Source organism: Alligator mississippiensis, chromosome 2 (assembly GCF_030867095.1).
Source record: "Alligator mississippiensis isolate rAllMis1 chromosome 2, rAllMis1, whole genome shotgun sequence".
Lineage (NCBI taxonomy): Eukaryota > Metazoa > Chordata > Crocodylia > Alligatoridae > Alligator > Alligator mississippiensis.
In genome coordinates this window covers 14959979-14985904 of record NC_081825.1, presented here as the reverse complement: position 1 = coordinate 14985904, position 25926 = coordinate 14959979, and the positions used below count along the sequence as shown (strand labels likewise).

The 25926-nt window shown below is 45.5% G+C and overlaps 1 protein-coding gene across 8 annotated transcripts in view; it reads right to left on the bottom strand.

The window, feature by feature from the left end:
- ST3GAL5 (ST3 beta-galactoside alpha-2,3-sialyltransferase 5) overlaps window positions 1-25926 on the bottom strand; it is a 65525-nt gene that overhangs the window by 16856 nt on the left and 22743 nt on the right. For 2 of the 8 annotated variants that reach the window (XM_059721462.1, XM_059721464.1), the window contains exon 3: window positions 2806-2917. In XM_059721462.1, the coding sequence (XP_059577445.1) occupies window positions 2806-2915 (110 nt within the window). In that variant the 5' untranslated portion in view covers window positions 2916-2917. Of the gene's footprint in view, window positions 1-2795; window positions 2918-3019; window positions 3635-16377; window positions 16482-16616; window positions 16724-25926 lie in introns of those variants that run through there. The other 6 variants (XM_059721461.1, XM_059721467.1, XM_059721463.1 and 3 more) reach the window with 6 other exon arrangements.

Below are 25926 nucleotides of genomic sequence, written 5' to 3'. Positions count from 1 at the left end.
TCTCACCTCACAAAGTAAGGTAAAAGTGCATCCTCAGTTTAAAATATTAGCTCACATGAATGGAACCTAATGAGAGATTATTGGCCTCAAAGGATGGATGCACCCTTCAGGGCTATTAAAACTGTACTAAAAGATACTTTAAAAATATCAGAAATATTGGCATTTGATTTGCTTTCCAGTAAGGTTATGGAATCAGCAGTGTGCTAGATGTCTTAGTTTAAAAAAAAAAAAAGTACCAAGACTTCTTCTCAAAGGTCTAACAATCAAGATTCAGACAAGACACCGCAGTAATGCACAGTAGGGGAAAAAGCAACGAGAAACAGAAAGGCTGCAGTCACAGGACTATGATGGCTCTGTACCAGGGGTCAGCAACCCCTGGCACGCGTGCCAAGCATGGCACGAGAGGCCATTTTGCTTGGCACGCTGCAGCCAGCTCTGGCTCCAGGTAGCTACTGCCAGTGACACAGCCCGGGCTGCTCCCAGCAGGGCTAGCAGCATCCCAACTGCCTGCTGGGAGCAGCCTGGGATCCCGGCTGGCAGCAGCTCCCCAGAGCTGGGGGCGGCTGCAGCCGGGAGGCTCCAAATAGCTGTGCCAGGCTCCAGCATCAGCTTTGCACCAGCGCGTGCAGGCGCGCCTCGGAGTGGGCGGTGGGGGAGGGGCCTCAAGCAGCACAGCCCCTGTCTCTCCCCTGCTCCTGGCATGGAAGTGATGAGCTCGGTGCAGCTGTTTGGAGCCAGCCCAGGCTCTGGGCAGCTGCAGCACGCAGGTTGCAAACAGCTTGTGTGAGCATCTCAGAGAGTCCATTTAAGTGAATGCCTCGGACAAACATACTCAGTCTATGCCAGGGGTGGGCAAAACGCAGCCCACGGGCCGGATATGGCTTGCCAAGTCATTCTATCCGGCTCGCAGGGCCCCTAAAAAATTTAGAAAGTTAATAAGGCAGCCAGGGGCAGATAAAGTCATGCAGCTCTCAATGCCTTGTCAAAACTCAGTAAGCAGCCCTCTGCCCAAAATAACTGCCTTCCCCTGGTCTATGCTAACCTGTAAGATTATTTTAATGTTCCCTATATAAAAAGTGAAGTTTCCCAACACAAAAAAATATTGGCAGTTTCTCCCTATATCTGAAAAATGACATAGCCAGTAATTACAGAATACATAAAGTATGGGCTATCAATTCAAAATACACTGCACGATGTTGGCCACCACCCACCGTTTTCAGTACAGGATGCAGAGAACATAAATAATGAGGGGGATATTGCATAGGAAGCCTTTGTGCTGTGACTAATAGAAAAACACTGTTGAACAGAAGTTCTGTCCTCCTACAAAGAGCAGTAAATTTAACTTTTATGCAAGCTGAGAGCATTTGTAAAACCATCAGATTTTTTTTAACCACTTTAGGACATGACCTTGCAGGTACCAGACGGCAACAGGTTCAAGTACCTGAACTGGAACAGATTAGTACAAATACCAAACTAATACCTCCGGGGTTAAGAAGTGAATGCCACAGCCTATTAGTAGGGGGCTGTTTGCCCTCTGAAGATGTCTACCAAGGATCCTGTGTGAAGCTGCCGCTCTGACTCAATATAGGGTTACTGGGTAAAAAAATATGGCTTGTGTCATGCAGGTAGTCAGATTTACTGATACCGTCTGACCTAAAAAGACACTGCTGCAGCAAGATGCCAGAACAAAAATGGTTTAATTATTTAACATAATTTTACATTTTTACTAGCAACTGAATAACCCACTATAAACAAACTGCAAAGGACAAATTAAATGAGCATTTTATGATCCAATTTTTTCTTTAAAATTAGGTCAAGCATGTAAATAAACTGAAAAGGCATTTGACAGTACAGTTCCCACTGGGCTTTATTTCCATTTCTATCCAGCTACATAGACATCTTCATATTATTACCTACCTAGACCCCTAAAAGTTGCATTGGAAAGTAGAGCTGGAAAGGACTTCACAAGATCACATAGTTCATCCCTTTGCTCATAGCAAGATTGACCCTGACTAAACTATCCCAGGCAAGGTCTGTCTAACCTGCTCCTGAAAATTTCCAAGGACGGAGATTGCACAGTTTCTCTACGTACCCTGTTCCAGTGCCTGACCATCCTCATAATCAGAGATCTCCAACATGTTTCCTCAACTGCAACTTGAGGCCATTGCTTCTAGTCCCCTACAGCCACAGAAAAAGCCCATCTCCAGCCTCTCTATACTCATGTTTCAAGTATATGAAGGCTTATCATATTATACCTCTTCAGTCTTCTCTTCTCCAAACTAAAATAACTCTAGTTCTTTCAGCCTTTCCTCCTAAGTTTTGCTTTCCAGGCCCCTAATCACTGTTGTCATTCTGAGCTGGGCTCTTTCCAATATGTCCCCATCTTTCTTCCATTCCCAGCACTTTCTAGCAAAACCTTATTTTAGCTGGGAAAGATAAATGTCGTGAGACAGAGAAACTGGGTCTTCAAAAGCAGCCAAAGTGATTTAGGTGCACAACACCTACTGTACCTTTATTTATTGGATTGATATGCCACCCTTTCCAACAAAGGCTCAGGGTGGCTTACAATAAGAGAACAGAATAAATTCTAACACGGAGGGACAAGCAAGGAGGATGAATACAACTTAAAAGGTAACGAGAAAATAAAAGCAAGCTAAGTGCCTAGTTTCTTTTTAGCTCCTGTAAATACCCCATAGACTTTTATATCATGCTCACCACCAGGATAGCTTCAGTGCCTACAGCACACTTGATGAAACAACAACTGAACTCTGAATTTCCAGAACAGATGCACTTACTTGAGAGTACCTTTTAAAAACCACCTTGGTCTTTTCATTTTCACGGGCAGCCAGCTTATACCATTGCAGAGAAGGCAAACCGTCACTTTCCAACTCCACGTGATTGTCTTCACTCAGCATTGCTGCAAGGGGGGTAGGGGGGGGAAAAAAAAACACACACTTAAGATCTTTACTGAAAAAAAATGGGACAAAATACCAAAATTACGGAAACTGGTTCACTCAACTTGGCTTCTTGGTTCTTCAGCTGTGAATGCTGAATTTCATGTTTGCCTTCCATCCTGTCCATACTGCTAGGTAACAGCTCTAGAAATATGCAAACATTTCCACATGCCAGATGATACAATATGATTTCTAGTGGCCTAAGATACCACGTTTTGTACTACGTCAATCGGCTTGTACTTTCCTCCTGGCCACCTCCCAGACTGCTCTCAGAGGCACCAGGCACTAAATCCCCTGTCCCTCTAACACCCTTGCTGAGACCTAGAGTCTGCCGATGAAGCAAGCTCAAGTAGTGACTTTTCAAACTCCTCCTCTACTGTAGCTGAAACTGCATCCAGCTTCAGAAACCCGTAGGGAGTGCAAGCCCTCTGATTCACAATTTACCTCTTCCCGACCACCGCAGTTTATTGAACGCGCAAGAGAACGCAGATCCGAAGAATAAAACCTTCCAGAACCCAACCTCTCTTGCTGGCTCATCTTACCAATGGGATCCCACGGGAAGGGGAAAGTGTTTGTTTAGGACGGCAGACTTATCCCCACCTCCTTATATTCCTGCACTCCTCCCATTTCCTCATCACAATGAAGCATCCTTTGAGAGCATGGGGAAATTCAGGACCTTTCTGCTACGGCACATGGATTGTTTCTTCATCATGGAGTCTTTCCATCCACCTTCCCTTCACAGACCTTGCATTATCCCATAGGTGAAACGGCCCCCTCCCCTTCACACTCCCCTACTTACAGAAGTATGCTCAACCTCTTCCCCCTCCTGTAGACAGTCCCGTCTCTCCCCCTCATCTCCTCCCCAAGACCTTACTTTTTCACCTGTTTCTTCATCATCAAAATTGTTCACTCTATTTCCCCCCCCTACTCTTCAGAAGAGTCTTCTCCCAGTTCAGGCAAACCTACCATCCAAGTACAGGCAGTCCTCGGACTTACGACACAATCGGTTCCTGAAAACCGCATTGTAAGTCGAAACATTGCAACTCAGAACCAATTTTCCCATAGGAAACAATGTTATAAATGGGGGATTGGTTCCTGAACCAAGGCCTGATACCTGATTTTCACCAAAAATAACCCAGAACTTTGTATTTAATCAATTATACATGAGTCATATAACTACATTAACATATTTATATTGTAAATAGCAATCATATTGATTTGGAAGGACTTCTTTGAGGTGACTTTGCTGGACTTTTTGAAGGGCTCTTGGCTGGAGTCTTCTCAGGACTCTTGGCTGCAGGTTTTGCTGGAGTCTTGTCTGCTTTCTCAAAGAAAGTGCCCAAGGAAGTTTGGACAGATGTTCTCCAGGGAGACGGGCTACGCAGCGAACTTGTTTGCTGGCATGGTGTCGGATCAAGAGTTGTAAAGTCAAAACTGACACCAGAAAGTCGAAACAGGGTGTCAATTTATAAACGTCACAAGTGCTGTTTGTTGCAACTCAAAATGTCTTAAGTTGAGGACTGTCTGTACATTTTACCCTGAAGAGGCAGTTGTGGTGCTTTAACAACCAACCATTGTTTCTAGCCTGGCAGATTTTCATAGACATTAGGGCTGGAAGGGACCTTGCGAGATCATCGGGTCCAGCCCCCTGCCCAAGAGGCAGGAAGTCAGCTGGGGTCAGATCACCCCAGCAAGATAAGCATCCATGTGTTTGCTAAAGGTATCTAGAGTAGGTGCTTGCACCACTTCTGGGGGGAGTCTATTGCAGACTCTGGAGACATGGATGGTAAAGAAGTTTTTCCTTATGTCCAGTCTAAAACAGTCTTCCACCAATTTGTGACCATTAGACCTTGTCTTCCCTTGGGGTGCCCTGATGAACAGACGTGCTCCCAGTTCAGGATGCACCCCCCCTTATATACTTATAGGCTGCCACCAAGTCACCCCTGAGCCTTCGCTTCTCCAGGATGAAGATTCCCATGGGTCTCAGCCTCTACTCACAAGGCCTGTTCTCTTGACCTCAGATCATGCACTTGGCTCTCCTCTGGACTCTCTCAAGCTTCTCCACATCCTTTCTGAAGTGTGGAGCCCTGAATTGGATGCTGTACTCCAGAAGTAGGCTCATCAAGGCCAAGTAAAGTGGGAGGATGACTTCCTGGGTCTTGCTTCAGATGCATCAGTAGATGCAAGCCAGAGTTTTATTTGCTTTGCTGGCTGCAGCATCACATTGGTGGCTCATGTTCATCTTGTAGTCAATCATGACCTGCAAGTCTCTTTCAGTTATGGTGCTAGTGAGCCTATAAGTATGATGTGGGTTTTTTCTCCCGAGGTAGAGCACCTTGAATTTCTTTGTGTTGAATATCATAAGGTTTTGATCCACCCACCTTGCAAGCCTTCCAGGTTGGTCTAAATTGCCAGCCTATCCTCTAGCAGGACCACACTTCCCCATAATTTGGTATCATCTACGAACTTAGCCAGTCCACTTCTGACACCCGATTCCAGATCATTTATGAATATATTAAAGAGTACTGGTCTGAGTACTGAGCCTGGGGGACACCACTGGCCACCATGTGCCATGTTGACTCAGTCCCACCAACACATGTGCACTTAGAAGCCTTATCAGGAAGGTGAATACACACCAGCGGAGACCTTTTTAATATTAACTATGCAAAAACTTTGTAATATTAACCAGAATGATTAGATGTTGTACAGAGTCCCCAAACTGCCATATCCATTGATGTGTTCACTACCACCAGTAACTAGCTCTTTCATGGTACTTTTCATTAGTAGATCTCAAGGTGTTTAAAGGAGATCAGTTACATTTCTCATTTTATAGCTGTGGAAATTTACAGAGGTGACATGATTTTCCCATTGTCCCCTAGCAGCTGAGTTTGGACAAGAAGCTAAGATTCCTGAACCCCAGTCTACAGCTCCATCCATTAGGACACAAAGGGTAGGGACAGAAATTACACATAAACTGGTTTAAAGTGATCAGAAATTGGTTTAAACCTGTAACCGAATAGAAGTTCAGTGCACATAAACCAGTTTCATAGTTGGTAGGGTCGGAAGGGACCTGAGCAGATCATCAAGTCCAACCCCCTGCCAGGGACAGGAAAGGATGCTGGGGTCAAACGACCCCGGCTAGGTGGTTGTCTAGCCTCCCTTTGAAGACCCCCAGGGTAGGGGTGAGCACCACTTCCCTTGGAAGTTGGTTCCAGCTCCTAGCTGCCCTGACTGTGAAAGCTGAAAAGTTTCAAAGTTGCTGAAAATGGTTTAAGATAAACCTGGTTGAATGTAGTATCAGACTTAACTGATTTAGGTCAAACCAGTTTATGAAACTTCTGTCCCAGACCCCTTCCTGGTTCAAGTTAAATCAGAGTCCACCACCATCCCACCATGCTCTGCAGCCCTGGCCCATCTGCTCCAGAGAGCAGGGCTGGCTCCACCCATGCTGCCTAGCTGGATCAGTGAGGGCTAGCTCACTGGCCAGCTCACTGCCCGCCCTCCCCCCCCCCCCCAACCCCCAGGCAAACCCTGGCTGAGTTCTGGGGCCAGGGACAGCTGCTCTGCCCTGCCCTGCCAGTTTACTTACTGCTGGCTGCAACTGTGGACTACAAGTCCCAGAGGCAACTGGAAGCAGGAAGAGGAAGTGATGAGTAACCCTGCAGAGTCCTGCTGCCATCATCGTGGACTGCAAATCCCAGAGACCTCAGGGGCAGCAGGAAAAGGAAGTGAACACACAGCCCATGCTGGCTATGTGCCAGAAAGCTGTGCTCCAGCACCCCCTGGCTTTTGGCTTAAGCCACTGCAGGCATGTAGCTGCATTTCCTGAGTCAAAAGTGAATGTCTATTCATTTGTTTATTAAGGTTCAATTTTTGCAGCTTAGACTAACCTGCTAAGACTGGATCAATTCAGCCTCGGGCTTTTTGACCGTCTGTGCTTAGCCCAAAGGTGATAATAGATTGCAGCACCTACATGTGTACCTATCCCAACCAGTCACCGTGTCTTCTAGGGATATAAATACCCATTAAAAATATTTATTTAACCTGTTGTAATGCCAGGGGTAAAAACTGTTATGGCAGTGAAGGAAGCTCCGCTGACCCCAGTGCAGCCACTTGTAGCCTCCCCACTTTCTGCAGTGAGCAGTCCGGCATCCACGGTAAGTAGCAGGGGCCTGTCCAGAGCCCAGGCTGCTGAAGGCAGGTGACAGGGAGGCTGCGAGCAACTGCACTGGGGCCCACAGAGCCTAGTTATTAGGGCTGTGTGAAACAGCACCATTTCGTTTCAACTTCCGTTTCGCCAGTTTGACAGGACAGTGTTTCATTTTGAGTTTCGTTTCATTTTGAAAGCACTGCTCCGTTTTGTTTAGTTGAAACTGTTTTGCTGTTTCAATGTTTCGCCCATAAGCTATAATGGGGAAGCACGAAACTGCCTATATCTTTGTCATTTCTTGCCTAATTCAGATGAAACTTGCAGGGATGGTAGCCCCTTCTGTACGCCTTGGTAGTTTTATAAACAACACATAATCCAGACAGATACTAAATTCAGTTGCTCTGAATTTCCTGACTTGTGTGAAAGTGAAATCTCATCCATAATGCTGTATTATCTTCCCTTTTTGCACTGACATCTCTGTAACTGCTGACTATAATACTATTACTGCAGACTGAATTTGGTTCTCAAATGCTGCATTTTAAAGCAATCTGGGTAAAGCTGATGTGAAGGCTAAATCGCCTGCCAGTATGGATTGCACTTCCAAGTTTTCTTGCGGTGCTGGCCTTTTCACTGTAATTTACTGGGGCCCCACTGTTATCTTTTAAGTGGACAACACTCCCACGCTTTAAATATTTTAGAAGCAATTAATTGGACTCTTCAGGCTGTCTTCTCATGCATCTTATGCATGAACACCACAAAACAAGAAATAGCGTATGCTAGGAAATACATGGTAAAAAAACTAGAAGGCAGATACACTTTTATATACACACACAGGAAGGTGCATATATATCAATCGCCTGTACCCTCCCCTCTCCCCACATATAGGGGAGAGGAGGACAGAGAGAGAGAGAGAGAGAGAGAGAGAGGAAGAAGAGAGGCAATGCTAAGTGAGAAAAGCAACCCAGCAGTAAACACATAGGAACAGAGAACTAAGACCACAAATCTGATGCTATTTACAGCATGCTTTATAAAAGCTACCGGTGATTCATCTAATCATTTTTACAGTATGCTCAATGCTCAGGCAAGACACTGAGGACCCAAGTGCTCTTCCACATATCTAACAAAAGGCATCAGGTCACCTGAAATGTAAAGTCCCTGGTATAAGGACCATCTTTAGTTCCATGTCTGCACAGCACCAGGTACCATGGGCACCGTAAGAATTAAAATGATTCACAGCATCTTTCCACTGACCCCATCAAGTGCTATTAGAGAAGTAAAATCAGACTGTTTCCATGGGCTATTGACAAGGTCTCTTACCATAAACCAGGGGTGGGCAATTATTTCAGGCAGAGGGCTGCTTACTGAGTTTTGGCAAGCCATCGAGGGCTGCATGACAGGCAGCCCAGGGCAGATAAATAGTAATTTTCTACATTTTTTAGGGGCCCCGCAAGCCAGATAGAATGGCCTGGTGGGCCACATCGGGCCCCCGGGCCGCATTTTGCCCACCCCTGCCATAAGCCCTTCCCTTGTCAGCCTGTCCCCACAGTTCCTGGATAAGCCAAGAGATTCAAACACCTATACTATAGTGTAAAAAACCTACATAACCCAGCACTGACAAGAGCTGCACAAAGAAATCAGCTCTCAATTCCACACACTGTGGGAAAATAATTAGGCACCAGACCTGGAGATGGGCTTTGAACAGACAGAAAATGCAAGGAAGTAGAAATAAGAAAAGTTTTCCCTCTGCCTACCTTGACATTTCCATTCTTCCAATACATGCTTTCCTTATTTTACTTCAAGTTTATTTTTAGCAGGGGCAAATGATAACACGAAAGCTAATTTGTTTCAGACATCTTTAATTCAGCAAGAAGTAAGGGGACATACCTATTAAACTTATAACTTTTCACATTAAAGGTCAATTCAAGTATAAGAGCCCATTTAACTTAAAGGCAAAGGCATATATCCCTGATGATTAACAATAATCAGCTCAGTGTGAACTCCTGGTAAAAAGCAAAGACAAAGGATTTCTTTAACATGGTGCCACACCCCAGGGACAAGGAAATTATACACGGAGGAGACTGTTTTTCCTGGACAGGTCTGATAAAAGATGATAGGAAATAATGGAACAGGTGCAGCGGTGACCTTTCCATACCAATAATTCAAGCTCTTCGGTTTACCGGACAAAACTGCCATCAGGAGAATGAACACGTTCTATCTTATTCTCTAAGGCCATTGACAGATGTGGAAAAACAAAACAAATGGAAAAAAAACCCCATGCATTACCAAAAGGTGAAGTGCATTAGTTGGACCTGGCTCCCCGGCATCTGTATAGATTGCACACTTCAGTGGGGCTTTTTGGCGCTTTTATCTCAAGCCAATTCAATCAGCAATTAGATAAAAGTGCCAAAAAGCCTCGCTGATGCACATGATCTATACGGACACTGGGTGAGCTGGGTCCAACTAATACGATGCATCTTCCGGGCGTGTGCTAAGCTCAGCACGGGGGCGCGCCGAGCTGAAAGTAAAGTGCCGGTGTTGTTGGGTTTTTTTCTGCCCCCACATCTGTAAGCAGCCTAAGCCCTTAATGAAAAAGAAAGATTTGCAGATGTTGATACAACTAAATGCCTGGCTCTGCTGCACTATGATTAATATTTGATAGCTGGGATGAATCTCAAATGTATTCTTTTTCTCCAGGACAGAGACACACAACAGGATATTGTTCAATAATTACAAACAACTAAGATAAACAAGGGGAAAAATTCCTAGAGGAACCAGGGTAAAGCAGGACACAAGGGTCAGTTGTTAAGCAGAGCCCTTAATTTCTTTTGGGGGCGGGGGAGGAGGGGATGATGAAAGTCAAAGCCAGACTAGACAGAAAAGTTACAAGAAACTATTAAGACTTAGCTTTAAAAAGAGCTTACTAACTGCTATCTAGCATTACTTGGGTTTGAAAATGTTAGTGAAAGATGCCACTGGGAAAAAGAATTCATTAGGTGTACAAGACAGATATTTAATTAAGACAAATAAGTGTCAAAAAGATTCTGGCCTAGAAGTTTAGGGAGATTCAAGAGCAATGCCTTATTGCACCAAACCAAGAAAGAAAAAAAACAAACAAACCAAAAAAGTGACAATTCACCCCAACAGAAATATGCACTGTTGTGTATAAAAGCCCCAATATCAATACTCCAGCTTCTAAAACTATTAAAAATGTGTGGAAGTTGCAGAATGACAAGATCTATGCAACTGATGAGGAACCTTTGGAAAAAGGAACAACAGAAGACATTTTCAAGGCAACGAGTAAAACCTCGTCAGGACACAATGGCTTTGCAGGAGAATTTTGAGAAAGTATTTAAGAGCTATTAGTAGCCCCCTTATGGGAGTTCATTCATGCCCTGCTGTCAGACTGTGAAAGCTCCTCCTCTGTTAGACAGAAGGTAGTTAGAAGTTCGTATTGCTCTCCCCTCGCACTGCAAAGAAAGCTTTGGATAGCAAAACATCCTGTTTCATTCAAGTCCTGTCCCTCACATCCTCCCACAGAAAACACAGACAGAGCTGGGCAGTTCTGTGCCCAGGGCATCTGCACGATGCCAACTGCAGCGCTGCCTGCTGTGCTGTCAAATCAAAGTGGCGCAATCAGTTGCCGCTGCAGCCGTGGCTATTTTTGACCCCCCAAACCAGGCTGCTGCTGTCCCCTGTAGCCCCCCTACTCCTCAGGTACACAACTGATTTAAAAAAACAGAACAAAACACTATATACCAACCCAAAGACAGCTCGGCTATTCATTGGGGCTAGATTTCCCATTTAAATTACACAGGGCATTGTCTCCTTTAAATTTCTGCATTGACTATTTGCATGGAAGAGAAGGAATAATGAAGCTCACAGGGATAAAACCCGCAAAAACAGCAATGAAAATATCTGCATGCTAAATATGTCATGGCATTACATCAAAACCTTTCCCTGTGTTCAAGGGGCATTGCGCCCCAAATGGCATGCAACTGCTGGAGGGAGCTTTTTCAAAACGCAACCTGAGCATGCTTAGGGGAGCGACGGGCAGCTACTGCACCCGTTTTAGGAAGGTGATCGAGACCTTCTCAAACTTGCTCAATGAGGAAGTGGTGATAGCTGGCAGCTACGGTGCATGCACCACACATGCCCGGTGGAGAAAATACAATCCTAGCTTGGGAGCCCACAATGTGCTCAGCATCTGACAAAGCAAACTTGGGTTCATGAAAGCTTGCGCTCCATGTACCTTATTTAGTTTGTCTATAAAAGGTGCACATCTACCCTGCCTTCATGCTCAGTTCTGCTGAAAGCCTGAGAAGAGAGGAGCGACCACAGCAGGAAGCTTATCCGGTCACTCTTTGTTCTCAACAGAGCAAAAAGACCTGCAACCGGAGCGCAGGCATGCAGCAGCAGCTGCTCTTCCGGTTTCCTTCCATGGACTCAAAATATTAGGAGTTTTCAAGGACTGCGAATCACTGGTTTACAGTGTATTCTCCAGAGGAACAATGTAACGCATCTTGTTATTCTCAATCTATTTTTCATATGATTTTCATTTATTACCTGTCATCCACTTGTGGTTATACTAAAATGAGTTAATAATTTTAACTACTTCCTATTATTCACTGAGGAACCTTTACTGATAAGTGCCCCACAGTAGGTGCTGCTGGTCTATCAAGTGAACCCAGACGTGTGCACCTTACTCTGCAAAATCCTTACTTACTTCCCCCCAAAAATTAGCATTTACAGAAATCCATAGCTTCACAAAAGCATTCGGTTTTAGAATAAATTATGCCAAACATGAAAGGCTAGCTATAAATCTGTCAGATTTGGAGAAGACCTCCGTCCAGAAGAGCTCTGGCTCCAAATGGACAAAACAAAAAAAATCTAAGACACGAGTGAATTCAAGCCTCAAATCACGCATCTAAATTAATGGGTCGCACCTCTAATGCAGCTACTAAAGAAAAACAACTGCGGTGCAGACTTATTTCTTAGTGGGAAAGGACAACCATAGCAAACAAAAAAAAGGGAACATTTTGCCATGGACATTTTTCTTGTAACAAAAATCTTGCTACAGTCAGTCCTGACAAAACTCTAGAAGAAACAAACAGGCATAATGCTAGAATCCACCTGGAATAAAAGGAAGCGAGTGCAGATAGTATGCACAAACCCACTGAAAAGCCGGCCCCACCACCTGGCTAATGATTAGAGGTTACATGCCAATACACAGAGGTTTTCTTATATTACTGAGTAATGTTTCTCACAAATTCAAAAGTTATTCCAAAGGAATTCACAGACCAATTTGACAGAGACCTGTATGCCCCACGTGTAGGAATTTAACGTTGATATTTGCAGAAGATAACAAGCGATAATGTACTAAAAGGTTTTTTTGCTTGAACAGCATTTTCTCTTTACCATCTTAAAATTCTCTATTTGTATTTTCTTTTAACTTTCAAGTGTCTTATTCTTGTGACCTCTGTGTACCTCCATCGTACAATCTACTCAGACACATTCATCAAGCTCCTTGCACTTGCTTTTCCAGTTTCTTTTCAGTAAAAGCCAAACCAGCCTATTAGCTGAGGAGTAACTTTTCTTCCCCTCAAATTACCCAGCATTTCACACACGTGAAACTTATGAGTTCGGGTCCATAATAAATCACAGTAGGTACATTCACACAGTGATCTATGACATTCCCACTCACCAGCACTTCTGAGAAAACGTCTTTGCTTTTAATAACTTTATCCACCCAAAGACAACATTAAAGATTATTCTGAGGACTGCAGAACGAAAAAAAATTCAAAGTTCAAATTTGAGATTATTCTCCTGAACTGATTTTCACTTCGGCAGCCTCTTCCCTGGGCAACCTTCCAACTATCACAAAACCTTTTAAAAGAAGGCGTTATAAAGGAATAAACAGCAACAACCTGCAAGAAATAAATGTACCTAGCATTAAGACTGCGTCTCAGAAAGGTCCTTGCATGGTCAAAAGGCAGCAACATCTCTTGTGCAAGTTCAACACTTGAATTTGGGCATGTTCCCCTTTTTTCAGCATCCTGTTATGAACGAGTACCAGCGTGCTAGCTCAAGAACTAGCCAGCCAGTCGTACCGGTGTACTGTATTAGATCCAGGTCTTTTTCTTGCCGATGAAGTTGCAATGCTCCATAACAGGGCCAGCCTTGAACTTCAGAACTTCCCTTTATAAAAGGTACTGCCAACATTAGCAGGGTGGTGAACTTATGCACAAGTTAAATGGAACCAGTCAGCTGCATTTGATTATGAGACCCATCTGGGGAGAGGTGAGGTGGCAAGGGCTGGGCTAGCTCAGAGCTGCTGCCAGAAGCAACCTGTGCACACTGAAGCCTCTAGCCCTGAAAGAGATGCACATTCAGAGAAGTCTGGGACTCTAGGTGGACTTTACAACGGTGTTTGAGGAAGAATCTGCCCTAAAGGAAGGATCCGAGAAGACTTGGGAAGCCAAAGGGCAGCCTGAGGGATTTCACAATGCATTTGAATTATACAGTAAAATAACTGCAGCAAAACTTTAATACGGAAGCATTTTGACCACAATATCATTTACAGCTCCATGACATGTTGGCAGAAGTTACAGTACAGCTTATGCAAGCAGCAACTGCAATCCCTCAATTCTGTAGCAAGCAGAAGAGCCTAACAGGAAGTGATAATAAAGGAAATGATTTTAGGCTTAGCTTCTGCCACCACCCATGTTCAAGAGGAATGAATTCAAACAGTGCCACCACAACCAGCAGGGAAAGAGAGAACCCACTCTACAAGGGCACCAAGAGAATTTGGCTTTAGTCAAGCAAATCAAAGGTGGAGAGTACAAGTGCTGTCTATAAGGACACCAGGCAACAACCACCAAAGCCGAGGGGTGACATCAGCTGAAGAACGCCGTTGGCACCACAGTGAATCAGTAACAAGTCATGAATACATTTAGGCTGGGGTTATTTCCCAGCATGAGAGAACAGCCTTCCAATAGGAAGAGTAGAAAACCAACCTTGTCAGCTACAAACACTTAGGCTATAAACAGATGTTGTCTTTGCAGCAGGGTCAGCTGTGCCAGGATGTGCCCCAGCACACCTGACCAGCTTCACTGGTGCCTACAGGTGTTGCTAGGGCCACTGTCCTGCAGGGTTGGGCCCCTGTCACTCCAAGGGTTTCAGAGGCCTGACCCTGTCTGACAACAGCCCCGGGTGCCATGCTCCGAATAAAGGGCCCTCATCCACAAGCAACTCGAGGGCATGCATCTGCAACTGGGGGAGCCTCTGTGGTCTGCAAGCATACTCCAGGAATCCCCCCGCGTGGTACACAACAAGCAAACAGACATCCTCCCATTTAAGGCAGCGCAAACTGTGACTACCTTTGGTCACGGCAACTTTTTTGGGCACCAGGTGCGCAACAAAGGGCTAGGACATCTGTTTACTCAAACTTGTACCACCATAAATACATGGTTGGTGATGGGAGACAGGTGCCCAAGATATCAGGGGAGCCTCCCTGATGGGGTAGAAGGTCCCTTTCCATCCTATGGACCCAAGTAGTTAAGAAGACTGAATGTAAAAGAAATAGAGCAGAAATTTATCATGAAAACAAATTAGATGCTTATCCTTTTCCTTTCATTTGTACTAACCTTAATATATGCTTACAACACAAATAAGGATTTGGGGGAGGAACCAAACAAACCAACCCCTGCGTCTTTGCAGCCTCACTCTAAGTGCTAAGGATAAAGCAATGTATTGTTTTTCTTACCCTTGCAAATACTGAAATGGGCTGCCAGAAATCAACATCCACAGAAAGAAAGGCATAACTATAGCCTTAGAGGAGTGGTTCTCCACCTTTTTAGACTCAAGGCCCTTCTCAGACCTGGGGAAAATGCAAGCTATTAGTTTTTTGGGGGGTTTTTTTTACTTACAGAAAAAATAATAGTCTTTTTTTGTTGCAAACTCAGACAGACTCCAACTACAGGTCAGATTCCTATCTGACGCTTCTGGATTTGACCTTGCGAATCACACATATAAACCAAACAGCGCTACCATTGCACGGCACCCCATGGCACCCTTGACAGGATCTCAAGGCACCCCAGGGCAGTTGCAAATCCCTTCAAGCCATCAGCTTACTATGCCTTCACATGCTCCAAAATGAAGAACAGCACAAATTAAGCGCAAGGGACATCGCCCTTGAGGGAAGGCTCATGAGAGGCAGGAACATTTATCTCCTTTTTCTTGGCACAGCATCAGTCATATCTTTTGACTTTGCCTCTTCCTTGTTCTGATGATAGCTGGAAAAAGCATGCACCCAGCCCCACAACTCCTATCACAGAAACCACACACGCATATGCAGAGGTATGAGGGGAGGAGGTGAAAGAACTACATGAAGCGATGTCAACCAACAAACAAGGGGAACAAAGTCTATTTTCAAAAAAAAAAGTCATTATGTAAGAGGGGTGCAGGTTGTAGTCGTGTTGGTCTAAGGGCATAGGCAGACAGGGTTCTTTGGGTGAATCCGATCTCTTTTATTAGACTGACTTAAATAGTTGGAAAAAACATTTTTAGCAAGCTTTCAGGTTTAAAAACCCTTTTGTCAGGCTGGAGGTGGAAAGAAGCAATGCGAGCAGAGGTGCCTTCCCCCAGTGCCGAGCCCGCAGCTGGAGGGACGCACTCTGCATCGACCTATGAATCTACATAGCTATGTCCTTCTACCTAGGACCCTACCTATGAACCCAGCAACCTACCTAGGACCCTACCTGTGAACCCGGCAATCAAACTATACATGCATCTACCTAGGACCCTACCTACGAACCCAGCAACCTACCTAGGACCCTACCTATGAACCCAGCAACCTACCTATACATGCATCTACCTAGGACCCTACCTACGAACCCAGCAACCTACCTAGGACCCTACCCATGTACCCAGCAACCTACCTAGGACCCTACCTATGAACCCGGCAATCAACCTATACATGCATCTACGTAGGACCCTACCTACAAACCCAGCAACCTCCCCTGGACTCTACCTATGAACCCAGCAACCTACCTATACATGCATCTACCTAGGACTCTACCTATGAACCCAGCAACCTACCTATATATATGTGTATGTGTGTGTGTGTGTGTGTGTATAATATTTACCTAGGTCCCTACCTATGAACGCAGCGACCTTCCTAGATACCAACCTACGAACCCATAAACCTACCTACGAACCTACATATCCCCCTAGCTAGGAGCCCGTGTACCTGCGCCAACGTAGCTACCTACCTACCTACCTACCCACGGCCCGCTGCATCCTTCCGCGCGCGTCCCTCTGCGTCTCGGCGCGTCGCTGGCGCCTGCCCGCACTTACGGGACGGAGGCGGCTGCGCGGGGCCAGGTCCGGGCCGCTCCGGGGGTCCGACCCGCCGCGCGCCCGCGCGCCCGCCTCCCGCGCGCGTCCCCGCAGCCCCGGCCCCGCGCACGCAGCCCCGCGCCGCGCAGGAGGAGGAGGAGGGGCCCCCGCGGTACCTGCGCCGGGCTGCGCCTGAGCCCCGCCGCGCCGCCGGGCCATGGGGGCGCGCCGCCGCGCTGAGCTGAGCCGAGCCGAGCGGTGCCCGACGCCGCGGGCAGGGGCTGGGGGCACGTGGGCCGGCGCAGCCAATGGAGGCGGCAGCTGCCGGCCCTTGCTCGGCCGGCGCTGCGGAGAAGGGGGCTGGGGAGCAGCTCGGCCTGGCTCTGACCCCGGGAAGGCAGCTGTCCTGGCAGACACGGATCTCCGCGTGAAGCTGGGCTCTCGTCTCCTCCGAGACCGGCTTCACGAGTGGGGAAACAACGATGTATCCATAGTGGGGCGACGCGGGGCACGAGCACCCCCCGAGCGTGGCGGTGCGCCCGGCAAAAAGGTGCCACCAACACTGTGTGCAGGCGGTCGCCACTCGCCACCACGACCACGACACCGCCGCCGGCCTCTGCGGGCGGTCCACGAGTCCCGCTGGCCGTCACCAACGTCCCCAGCAGCGTCCGCCGGTGGTCACTGACCCCTGCTTGGCGCTCACCACCACCGCCACACACCACTGACACTGTCGGCAGCGTCTGCCAGTGATCATTGACCCCTGGTCGGCGCTCGCCACCACCCACACCCACCACTGACACTGTCGGCGGCATTTGCAGGTGGTCACTGACCCCTGGTCGGTGCTCGCCACCACCCACACCCACCACTGACACTGTCAGCGGCATCTGCCAGTGATCATTGACCCCTGGTCGGTGCTCGCCACCACCCACACCCACCACTGACACTGTCAGCGGCATCTGCCAGTGATCATTGACCCCTGGTCGGTGCTCGCCACCACCCACACCCACCACTGACACTGTCAGCGGCATCTGCCAGTGATCATTGACCCCTGGTCGGCGCTCGCCACCACCCACACCCACCACTGACGCTGTCGGCGGCATCTGCCAGTGATCATTGACCCCTGGTCGGTGCTCACCACCACCCACACCCACCACTGACGCTGTCGGCGGCATCTGCCAGTGATCATTGACCCCTGGTCGGTGCTCGCCACCACCCACACCCACCACTGACACTGTCGGCGGCATCTGCCAGTGATCATTGACCCCTGGTCGGCGCTCGCCACCACCCACACCCACCACTGACACTGTCGGCGGCATCTGCCAGTGATCATTGACCCCTGGTCGGTGCTCACCACCACCCACACCCACCACTGACACCGTCGGCAGCGTTTGCAGGTGGTCACTGACCCCTGGTGGGCGCTCACCACCACCCACACCCACCACTGACACTGTCCATGGTGTCTGCAGGTGATCACTGACCCTTGGTCAGCGCTCGCCACCACCCACACCCACCACTGACACTGTCCGTGGCGTCTGCAGGCGGTCACCACTCACTACCCCGACAATGACACCACCAGCAGTGTCTGCAGGTGGTCCACGATTGCTGCTGGCCATCACCAACATTGCTGGCAGCAGCTGCAGGTGGTTGCTGAGCCCTGAACAGCACCGGCAGTGTCTGCGGGTGGTCACTGACCCCTGGCCGGCGCTCACCCCCACCCCCACCCACCACTGACATTGCCAGCGGCATCTGCGTGTGGTCACTGACCCCTGATCGGTGCTCGCCCCCACCACTGACAGCGCCAGCGGCATCTGCAGGAGCTCCTGCTTAGCACCGCCGTGCTCCTGCCACCGCCTCCACTGTGCCCCCCCAGTCGCTGGGGTCACACGTTCATGTTAAAAACCCATCAGGCTGAGAGAGTCTATGCAGTTGGTGATCAGGACTCATGGTAGAAATATGATATCTTTTATTAAACCGACAAGATTTTTGCAAAATAATTTTGTGCTCTTCCTGGAGGGAATGAAAAGTAAAGAAGCCAGAGGCTGGGCTGGGCTACAGGCAAGACAGGTGGCCAGTGAAGATGGAAATTGAGGAGTCAGTGGGTGAGAGACAGGCTGGGTGGAGAGGGGAAGGGAGAGAAGGGGGATGAATGTAGCAGTTAAATAGTGGAAAGGTACCTGGGGAGTCAACTGTCAGGCAGGTTATAATGTGTCAAAAATCCAATGTCTATATTTAGTCCATGATTTTTTGTATCCAGGCGGTTGATGAAGTGAAGTTCATGGGCTCGTCTCTGAGAAGTGTTTTGTAAGTTCCTTTTGAGGATTAGAGAGAGTGGTTTTCTTGTGAGAAATGTGGCATCGTGGGGACCCCCAAACCCACCCTGTCTCTCACCCCTGGGTGCCCTGATCGCAGCCCCGCAGCACTGTGCTGCACAAGGCCCAGCACACAGCTGCACCCAGGATCCTGGGAAGGGGGTACGCCTATAACAACACCCATCTTTCAGCAGTTGAAAAGAAGCTACAAGTCTTATTGCTGTGCTAGGAGCCCTGTCCCAGGGGTACCAACCCTGCAGGAGTCTCCAGGAATCAGATATGCATCTCTAGGAGTCCCCTGGGAGATGAATGATGAGGCACTCATTCAAATAAATATTAAATGTTGAATCCAATTTATGCAGTAGTCCAGTGGGTTTTTAAATGTAATAGTAACATGCATTTGCCTTCATGATGTAAAGTCTATGCACCATAATCGGTACCTGACATATGCAGGCACACGGGCAAGCTGGCGTTCCAAAACCTCTTGGAATAGAGTCAGAGTTGGCAACACTGCCTGCTCCATTACTCTGTTTCAGAGCAAAGGAAAAGAAAATATGCCTTTGTTGGCATCAGTTGCCAAGCTTAGAGATTGCGTTTAAAAAAAAATAAAATCACCAATGGAGGGTTGGAGGCTGGACCCGATGATCTCACGAGGTTCCTTCCAGCCCTAAACTTCTGCGAAGCTGTGTGAAGCTGTAAAAGAGGGGCCAAAGATATTGTTTTATTAGTCCTGCCATCATTAGAGATAAATGGAGTTAAAGAAGGGATTACGGAAGAAAGGGGCATCAAATGCTGGAGGCTGCAAGTGGGAAAGGAACGGTAGAAAAAACCCTGGTCATACCCAGTTCATGCTCCCTTTTTCTGGTACTGTATGACACAGGAGGCTGGACAAGATGGACCTATTGCAATTCTTATGTTCTTATTATGTTCTTATTACATCTCTTATTCAGATTTGTATAACAAAATCTAGCCTTCCTGATCATCTTGACCAGCATCTAATGCTTCACTGTTTTGCATTTGCATACCTAAATTGATGTTCATCTGAGTTTAACATAACCTCACTGGAGTTAAGATGTTTAGCTGAAAATAAAAACAGTCTGCAGGGCTGTGAAATAGAAAAAAGATTGTAGTTTAGCAGGAATAGCTAACACAATTGCAGAAAAAGGGAGCATTTGATTAATGGAAAATAAAGATCATTAAAAAGGAGAGGGGGTATTAACACATACAGAGTGAAGAGAGGTTAGCAGGAATCATTGAAAAAGCACAATTTGTCACACTTCTCAAGTTGCACATGTGTATCACAAGATGAGAAAATTGAAATGCCTTTTCTGACTAGTAGGTGCATTGCAACTATCACAGATGGAAATCCAAGAGCAAATTCAGACTTCCAAAAGCTTGCCAAAAAGATTTGATTCTTCCAGAAATCAAATGGACATTGATGAGGGTTATTTGATTTATGAGCTGAAAGTGGCAGAATTACAAGCAAAAAGTGCCCTGTTTTCACACCCCTTTTCACCTTAAATCTCCAAACTTAAAACTCTTCACCTTAAAACTCAAAACAACCATCACATCATTTTCATCTAAGCTACAAAAAAACTACAGAATTTGATCCCCCACTACCCAGCCCAGGGACTTTTTAGATGCTCCCTACAATCCACACACAAAGGAACCCAGGCAGACCTGTAATATCCAACCCTGGAACTCTAACTGAGGAAATATCAGGTTTCACTGAATCCATCCTAAAACCTCTTGTCACCCAAAGACCAAGTTTTGACCAAAACACAAAAGACTTTCTCTAAAAACTTAAAAACATAAACAACCTTCCCAGCAAAACTCTCCTAGCCACCAGGGATGTTAGCAGCTTGTACACCAACATCCCACACCAGGATGGCATCCAAGCCTGCCTTACATATCTACAAGACCAAGATTACAGCTCAAAGTACAGGCCTAAAGATGTTACTGAACTTATATATTTCATCCTCATACACAACAATTTCAGTTTTAATAACCAACACTTTCTCCAGACCATGGGCACGGCTATAGGAACAAAAATGGCCCCACAAAATGCCAACATTTTTAGGGCCCAGCTGGAAGAAGAATTCCTCAAGAACCGTACCATCAAACACATGCTATACCTAAGATATATAGATGACATCTTCATCATTTGGACCAAAAACCTGCAGTCTCTGATTGATTTCCCTCACAACATTCAGTAATCATCACCCCTCCATCAGACTCTCCCTTGAATACGCCAACATCAACATTTCCTTTTTAAACACTATGATCAATATCCAAAATGGTAAAATACAGACCACGTTATACAAGAAACCCACAGACCAATGTACATATCTGCACAGAACCAGCAATCACCCTAAACACACCCAGAAAACTGTGATATACCCTCCGGTACCACTGATAAGCCCTCTGGTACCACCAAATTTGCACTGATGAGACTACCCGCAACTGTCACCTCGTAAATCTCAGACGGACTTTCACCCAACAAGGACACTGCTCCAGAGGAAGAGAGAGATCGTACTTTTGAAAGAGCCACCCAGATACCACTTGAAGAATTGCTGCCGTACAGAAAGAAAATCCCCGCAAAGCGCACACCATTAGTAATGACATACCATCCTTCCCTGGAACCTGTATGGAAAATCTTCAAACAATTATAACACAAACTAGAAGAAAACCCAATTCATAAAGAGATCTTTCCAGAACCAGCCATCGTGGCCTTCCCTGTTGGTGCCCGAAAGCTTGCAGAAAAAGATAATTTTTTTGCAATTTCTCAATTGGTCTAATAAAAGGTATCATCTCTGAACCAAGAGTTCTAGATTTTTGCATTTTTTTTTGTCTCAGACCAACATGGATGCCAAATATATACCGGAAACATGGAAGATGCTGAATTTCAGCCGATTTTGGATTATGAACTTCATTGCTGAACAGCAAGAAAGATTTCTGCCCCTCCCTGCCTGCCATTTGACACCACCAAGGAAGGCATCCTGCTTGATCTGCACAACAAAGAGCAACCCCACAAAGACACTCTCATAGACCCAGAGGAACAGATTTCCAGCTTCTGCTTCCTCTGTGCAAAAATGGAGTTTATTTCCTACATATGGGAACTTTTTACAATTTTTTTTGCAATTTTTCAGCTGGTCTAATAAAAGGTATCATCTCTGAACCAAGAGTTCTAGATTTTTTATTTTTTTTTTGTCTCAGACTAACACAGCTACCAAATGCACCCCAGTGCTCTGTAGGATCTCTATAAAACAAGGGACCTTACCAAGTTTTACTCAGGTCTTGCACCAAAAGCATATCCAAACATAAAGAAATTTCAGGCATAAAAATCATCTTTGGCCATTCTCGCATATGTGAACAGACTTTTTAAAAAATGAAGATCCTGATATCTCAATCCTGGGTGGAGCTAGAATTTGGAAATGGGAGTGAATCATCACCTATAATAGCACATATTTTATCCACTTAAAAATAAGCTAGAGGCTTCACTAACACACTAGGGGCCTAGGGCTGTGTTATTCAGTTTAAGATTGAAGCAAAAACAAATATAACTTTATTGGAATGAGTTCAAAATAATCTTTTTTCTTTTTTTTTTTAATCATATGCATTTCTAGAAAGCTTATTTGAGCATTTTTTAATTGTGTTAAGGATGCAGAGAAGAGAGCTGGCCTGCTTTTCAAGGAAACGTTGATAACCGACTGAATATTTTTTTAATTAAACAGTTTTGTACCCATTCTTTGTTTGGTGTCTTGCTTTAACATAGACAAGCTTCTGTCTCACACAGTCTCTCCCCACCTTTAGTGGCCTTTTCACCACTGTATTTTTTTGTCAGACTTTCTAATTACTTTTTATCAAGTAAGAGTTTTTGTGAGTGATAGCTTTCATTGGACCAACTGTATGGTTAGGATAGATTTAAACAAGCTTTCAGGTAACATCATATCCTTCCTCAGGTCTCTGGGAGAGAAACAGACACAGCAGAACTAAAAAGCAGATGCAACAAAAGCATGTGTAAAACTCCATATATGAATAAAAACAGGATATAAGAGAAATTATCAGATAGCCAGCAGACAGGAGATGTAGTTAAAACCTGATGAATGGAGAACAGGATTGCTCAGGACCGTCATTAGTTCCTGTGAAGCGCAGAGAGTAGTATCAGGTAAATGTCACTGGTAAGTGTTGTAGGGTCTTGGCGCCCTCTTTGTGGGTACCTTGCCCCCCAGCAACGTTGGGGTGAGACCCAGTCTCGGTGCCGCCTAGACAGTCCAGGCTCTGCCCCTTCTTTCCTGCCATGTCTTGGCTGTCAATGTCTTGGCTGTCAATCTTCACTATACCTGCACTATACTGTTTATTCTTTGAACTGAACCTGGATTCACTTATTGACTTCCACCACAGGTTTAACAACTACCACCCTTCAATCAAATTCTCTCTGGAAAAGTCCTACACTAACATCAACTTTCTAGATACCATGATCTACATCTGGGATGGGACCCTACAAATCACTAGGTACAAAAAACTCACACGCCACAACACCAGCAATCATGCCAAGCACACCAAAAAGGTGGTGATCAACTGTCAGACCCTCAGATACCACTGTATTTGCTTTGAAGAAAATATTTGTGACACCCATCTCACTGAACTAAAAATTGCCTTTAGGCAGCAAAGACACTCCAACAGAGAAATAGATTGTATCTTTGAAAAAAACACCCAAATAACCCACAGTAACCTATCTCAACACAAAAAGAAAATCCCCACTGACCCCACACATCCCACACACCATTCCATACTCAAACCAATAACAAGAGTACTGTGATACTACCCAAAAGCTTGTCTATATCTATCACAACCATGCAGTTAGTTCAGTAAGAGAGATCACCCACAAAACCTGTCATATTTCCTGGACCATCACAACAACCAAAACATGGAGCATATCAAAATATGCCTTTTTATCAGGCAGTCACAAATAGTAAATTAATAGCATTGCCAAAGGCACAGAGGTCATTACAAACTTGATATATTACAGCAAATCAACAAAACCACCATTTCATTTATTTCAATCTACACTGAAGGGTCTCTAAAGATCAAATTACCTGTAACACTCAACATTTTACTTTACCACAAGCTGGGCCTCTAAATACTTTATAGCAGGGGAGGCCAACCTATGGCATGCATGTCACAAGTGCATAGGCAGCCTCCTTGTGTGGCATGCAGCACATCAGGGAGGGGACAGTGGCAGATAGGCAGAAAACAGAGAGCAGAGCAGCAAATGGGGCAGGGAAAGGATCAGAAAGAAGAGCAGATGATTGGGTAGAGAGCACAAGGCAAAAAGCAAGGCAGCAGATTGTGCAGGGGAAAGGGATCAGAGTGGCATTTGAGGTGGGTGCATGGCTAATTTGTAGCGCAACTGCCAAAAAGGTTGATCCCCACTGCTTTATAGCATTAAATAATGCATGATCATAGAGGAGAAACTAAACAATACTGAAAACAGGGGTGCTGTGGTGATTAGGGCTGCATACACACATTCAAATAATTTGTGAGAATTCTCCCAGCTTTATTCTCCCAGTAGAGGAAAATTATCCAAAGCCATGTGTACAAACATTTGAATGCTGAGGCCTTGAAGAGTAAAGAGCTTTCAATACTGACAGTGTGCAGTAGCAAGGCGGGGAAGGGGGCATTTCAGCATGTTTTGCAGACTTCCTTAGTCTGCCTGGTATGAGATAGCAGGAGTGCATAGGGCCATTCTGATTGGCTAATCTAGTCTGCTCATGGGCAGTCTGTGTTTCTCTGTAGCACAATGTGGAGATTGTGAAGGGGTCATGTTCTGCTCTCTGCTGTAGCAGCAGAGTCCAGCAAAGAACACACGGTCTCCCTGGGAAGGCGGGGGGATGCCAGAGGACTATGTTCTCTTCTGAGATCGGCCATGCCATGTATAGACATTTGCTCTCCCAGGATAAATTCTCCTGGGAGTGATTTACCCTGGTTGTTCCTGGGTTATTTTTCTCCTGGAGTGGCCATTTTTTACCATGGGAGAAAAAGCCTAAACAAGTGTACAGTCATGGTTTCTCATGGGAGAGCAGTGACTCTCCCAGGAGAAACTGTGCGTCTGTACAAAGCCTAATTCCTAATGCAAGGCAGAGGTGAGTAGGATTAAAAGTCACAGGTGTAGTGAAAGAGGGGATGATATAAGAGGAGATTTAAGGAAAAGAGGAGTCAAATGGCTGGGGAGTGTTCTTCACTGGCTAGAATGCCCCACTGCACACATGCCCATTACACACAAGCACATTGGGCCCTTGTCAGAGGAACAGACCCTGTAATGTCGTTTGTGATAAACTGTGTTCTACCAACCACTATAAAATTTACACTAAGTGTACAAATGTCTTTGCCCTACCTCCTTCCTCCTGACATTGCTAATCTCTGACATCTGTAAGATGATGTACACTTATACTAAATAAAGTACACTAGACTTTAGTATTATACTAACTACATATAAATATTATCTTCAAAAATGAAAACAGTGCCATATTATACGTATTTATGTCATTTTTTCCTTTTCCCATGGTACTCTTTGTACAATTATTTAACAGAATGTATTTAGAAACGTCGATTTTATAGATGCATTAAGAATTCCCATTTATTCCTCTATTATTAAGACTTTGTATAATTGCTCAATAGGCTATTTAGTGTAGTACCAAATACTTCTTTTTCCTAAAAAAAGGCATATTTTTTTCTAAAAATGTCTGATTTTATCTATAGCTATATAGCTCTATACCTGTATATATGTTTCCATTAACACTTCCTTTTACTTCTGTCAGTTAGACTTTGCATAATAATGTAGCAACTTTATTTAGAATCAAACTAACTACACAATTTTACACAAGATACTTCTCCTAAAATCCTCTCTTATCAGGCTGACATCACATATCCATTCAAAAATAAGAAGAGGTGTGAAATCAACATTTATTTTTAAGATTTCCTATGAATTAAATCAATATAAAGCATTTTTTTAAATATCCCAGAGAGTCAAATATGAACATGTGTCCAGTCTATATCCAGGGCCCTGGATATGGTGGAAGGCGAGGAGACAGACAAAAAGTCAGTAGGGGCAAAGGCAAAAAGGGGCACAGAAACCTCTAAAAAATATTGGATGCATAAAGTTACAGAGGTAAAA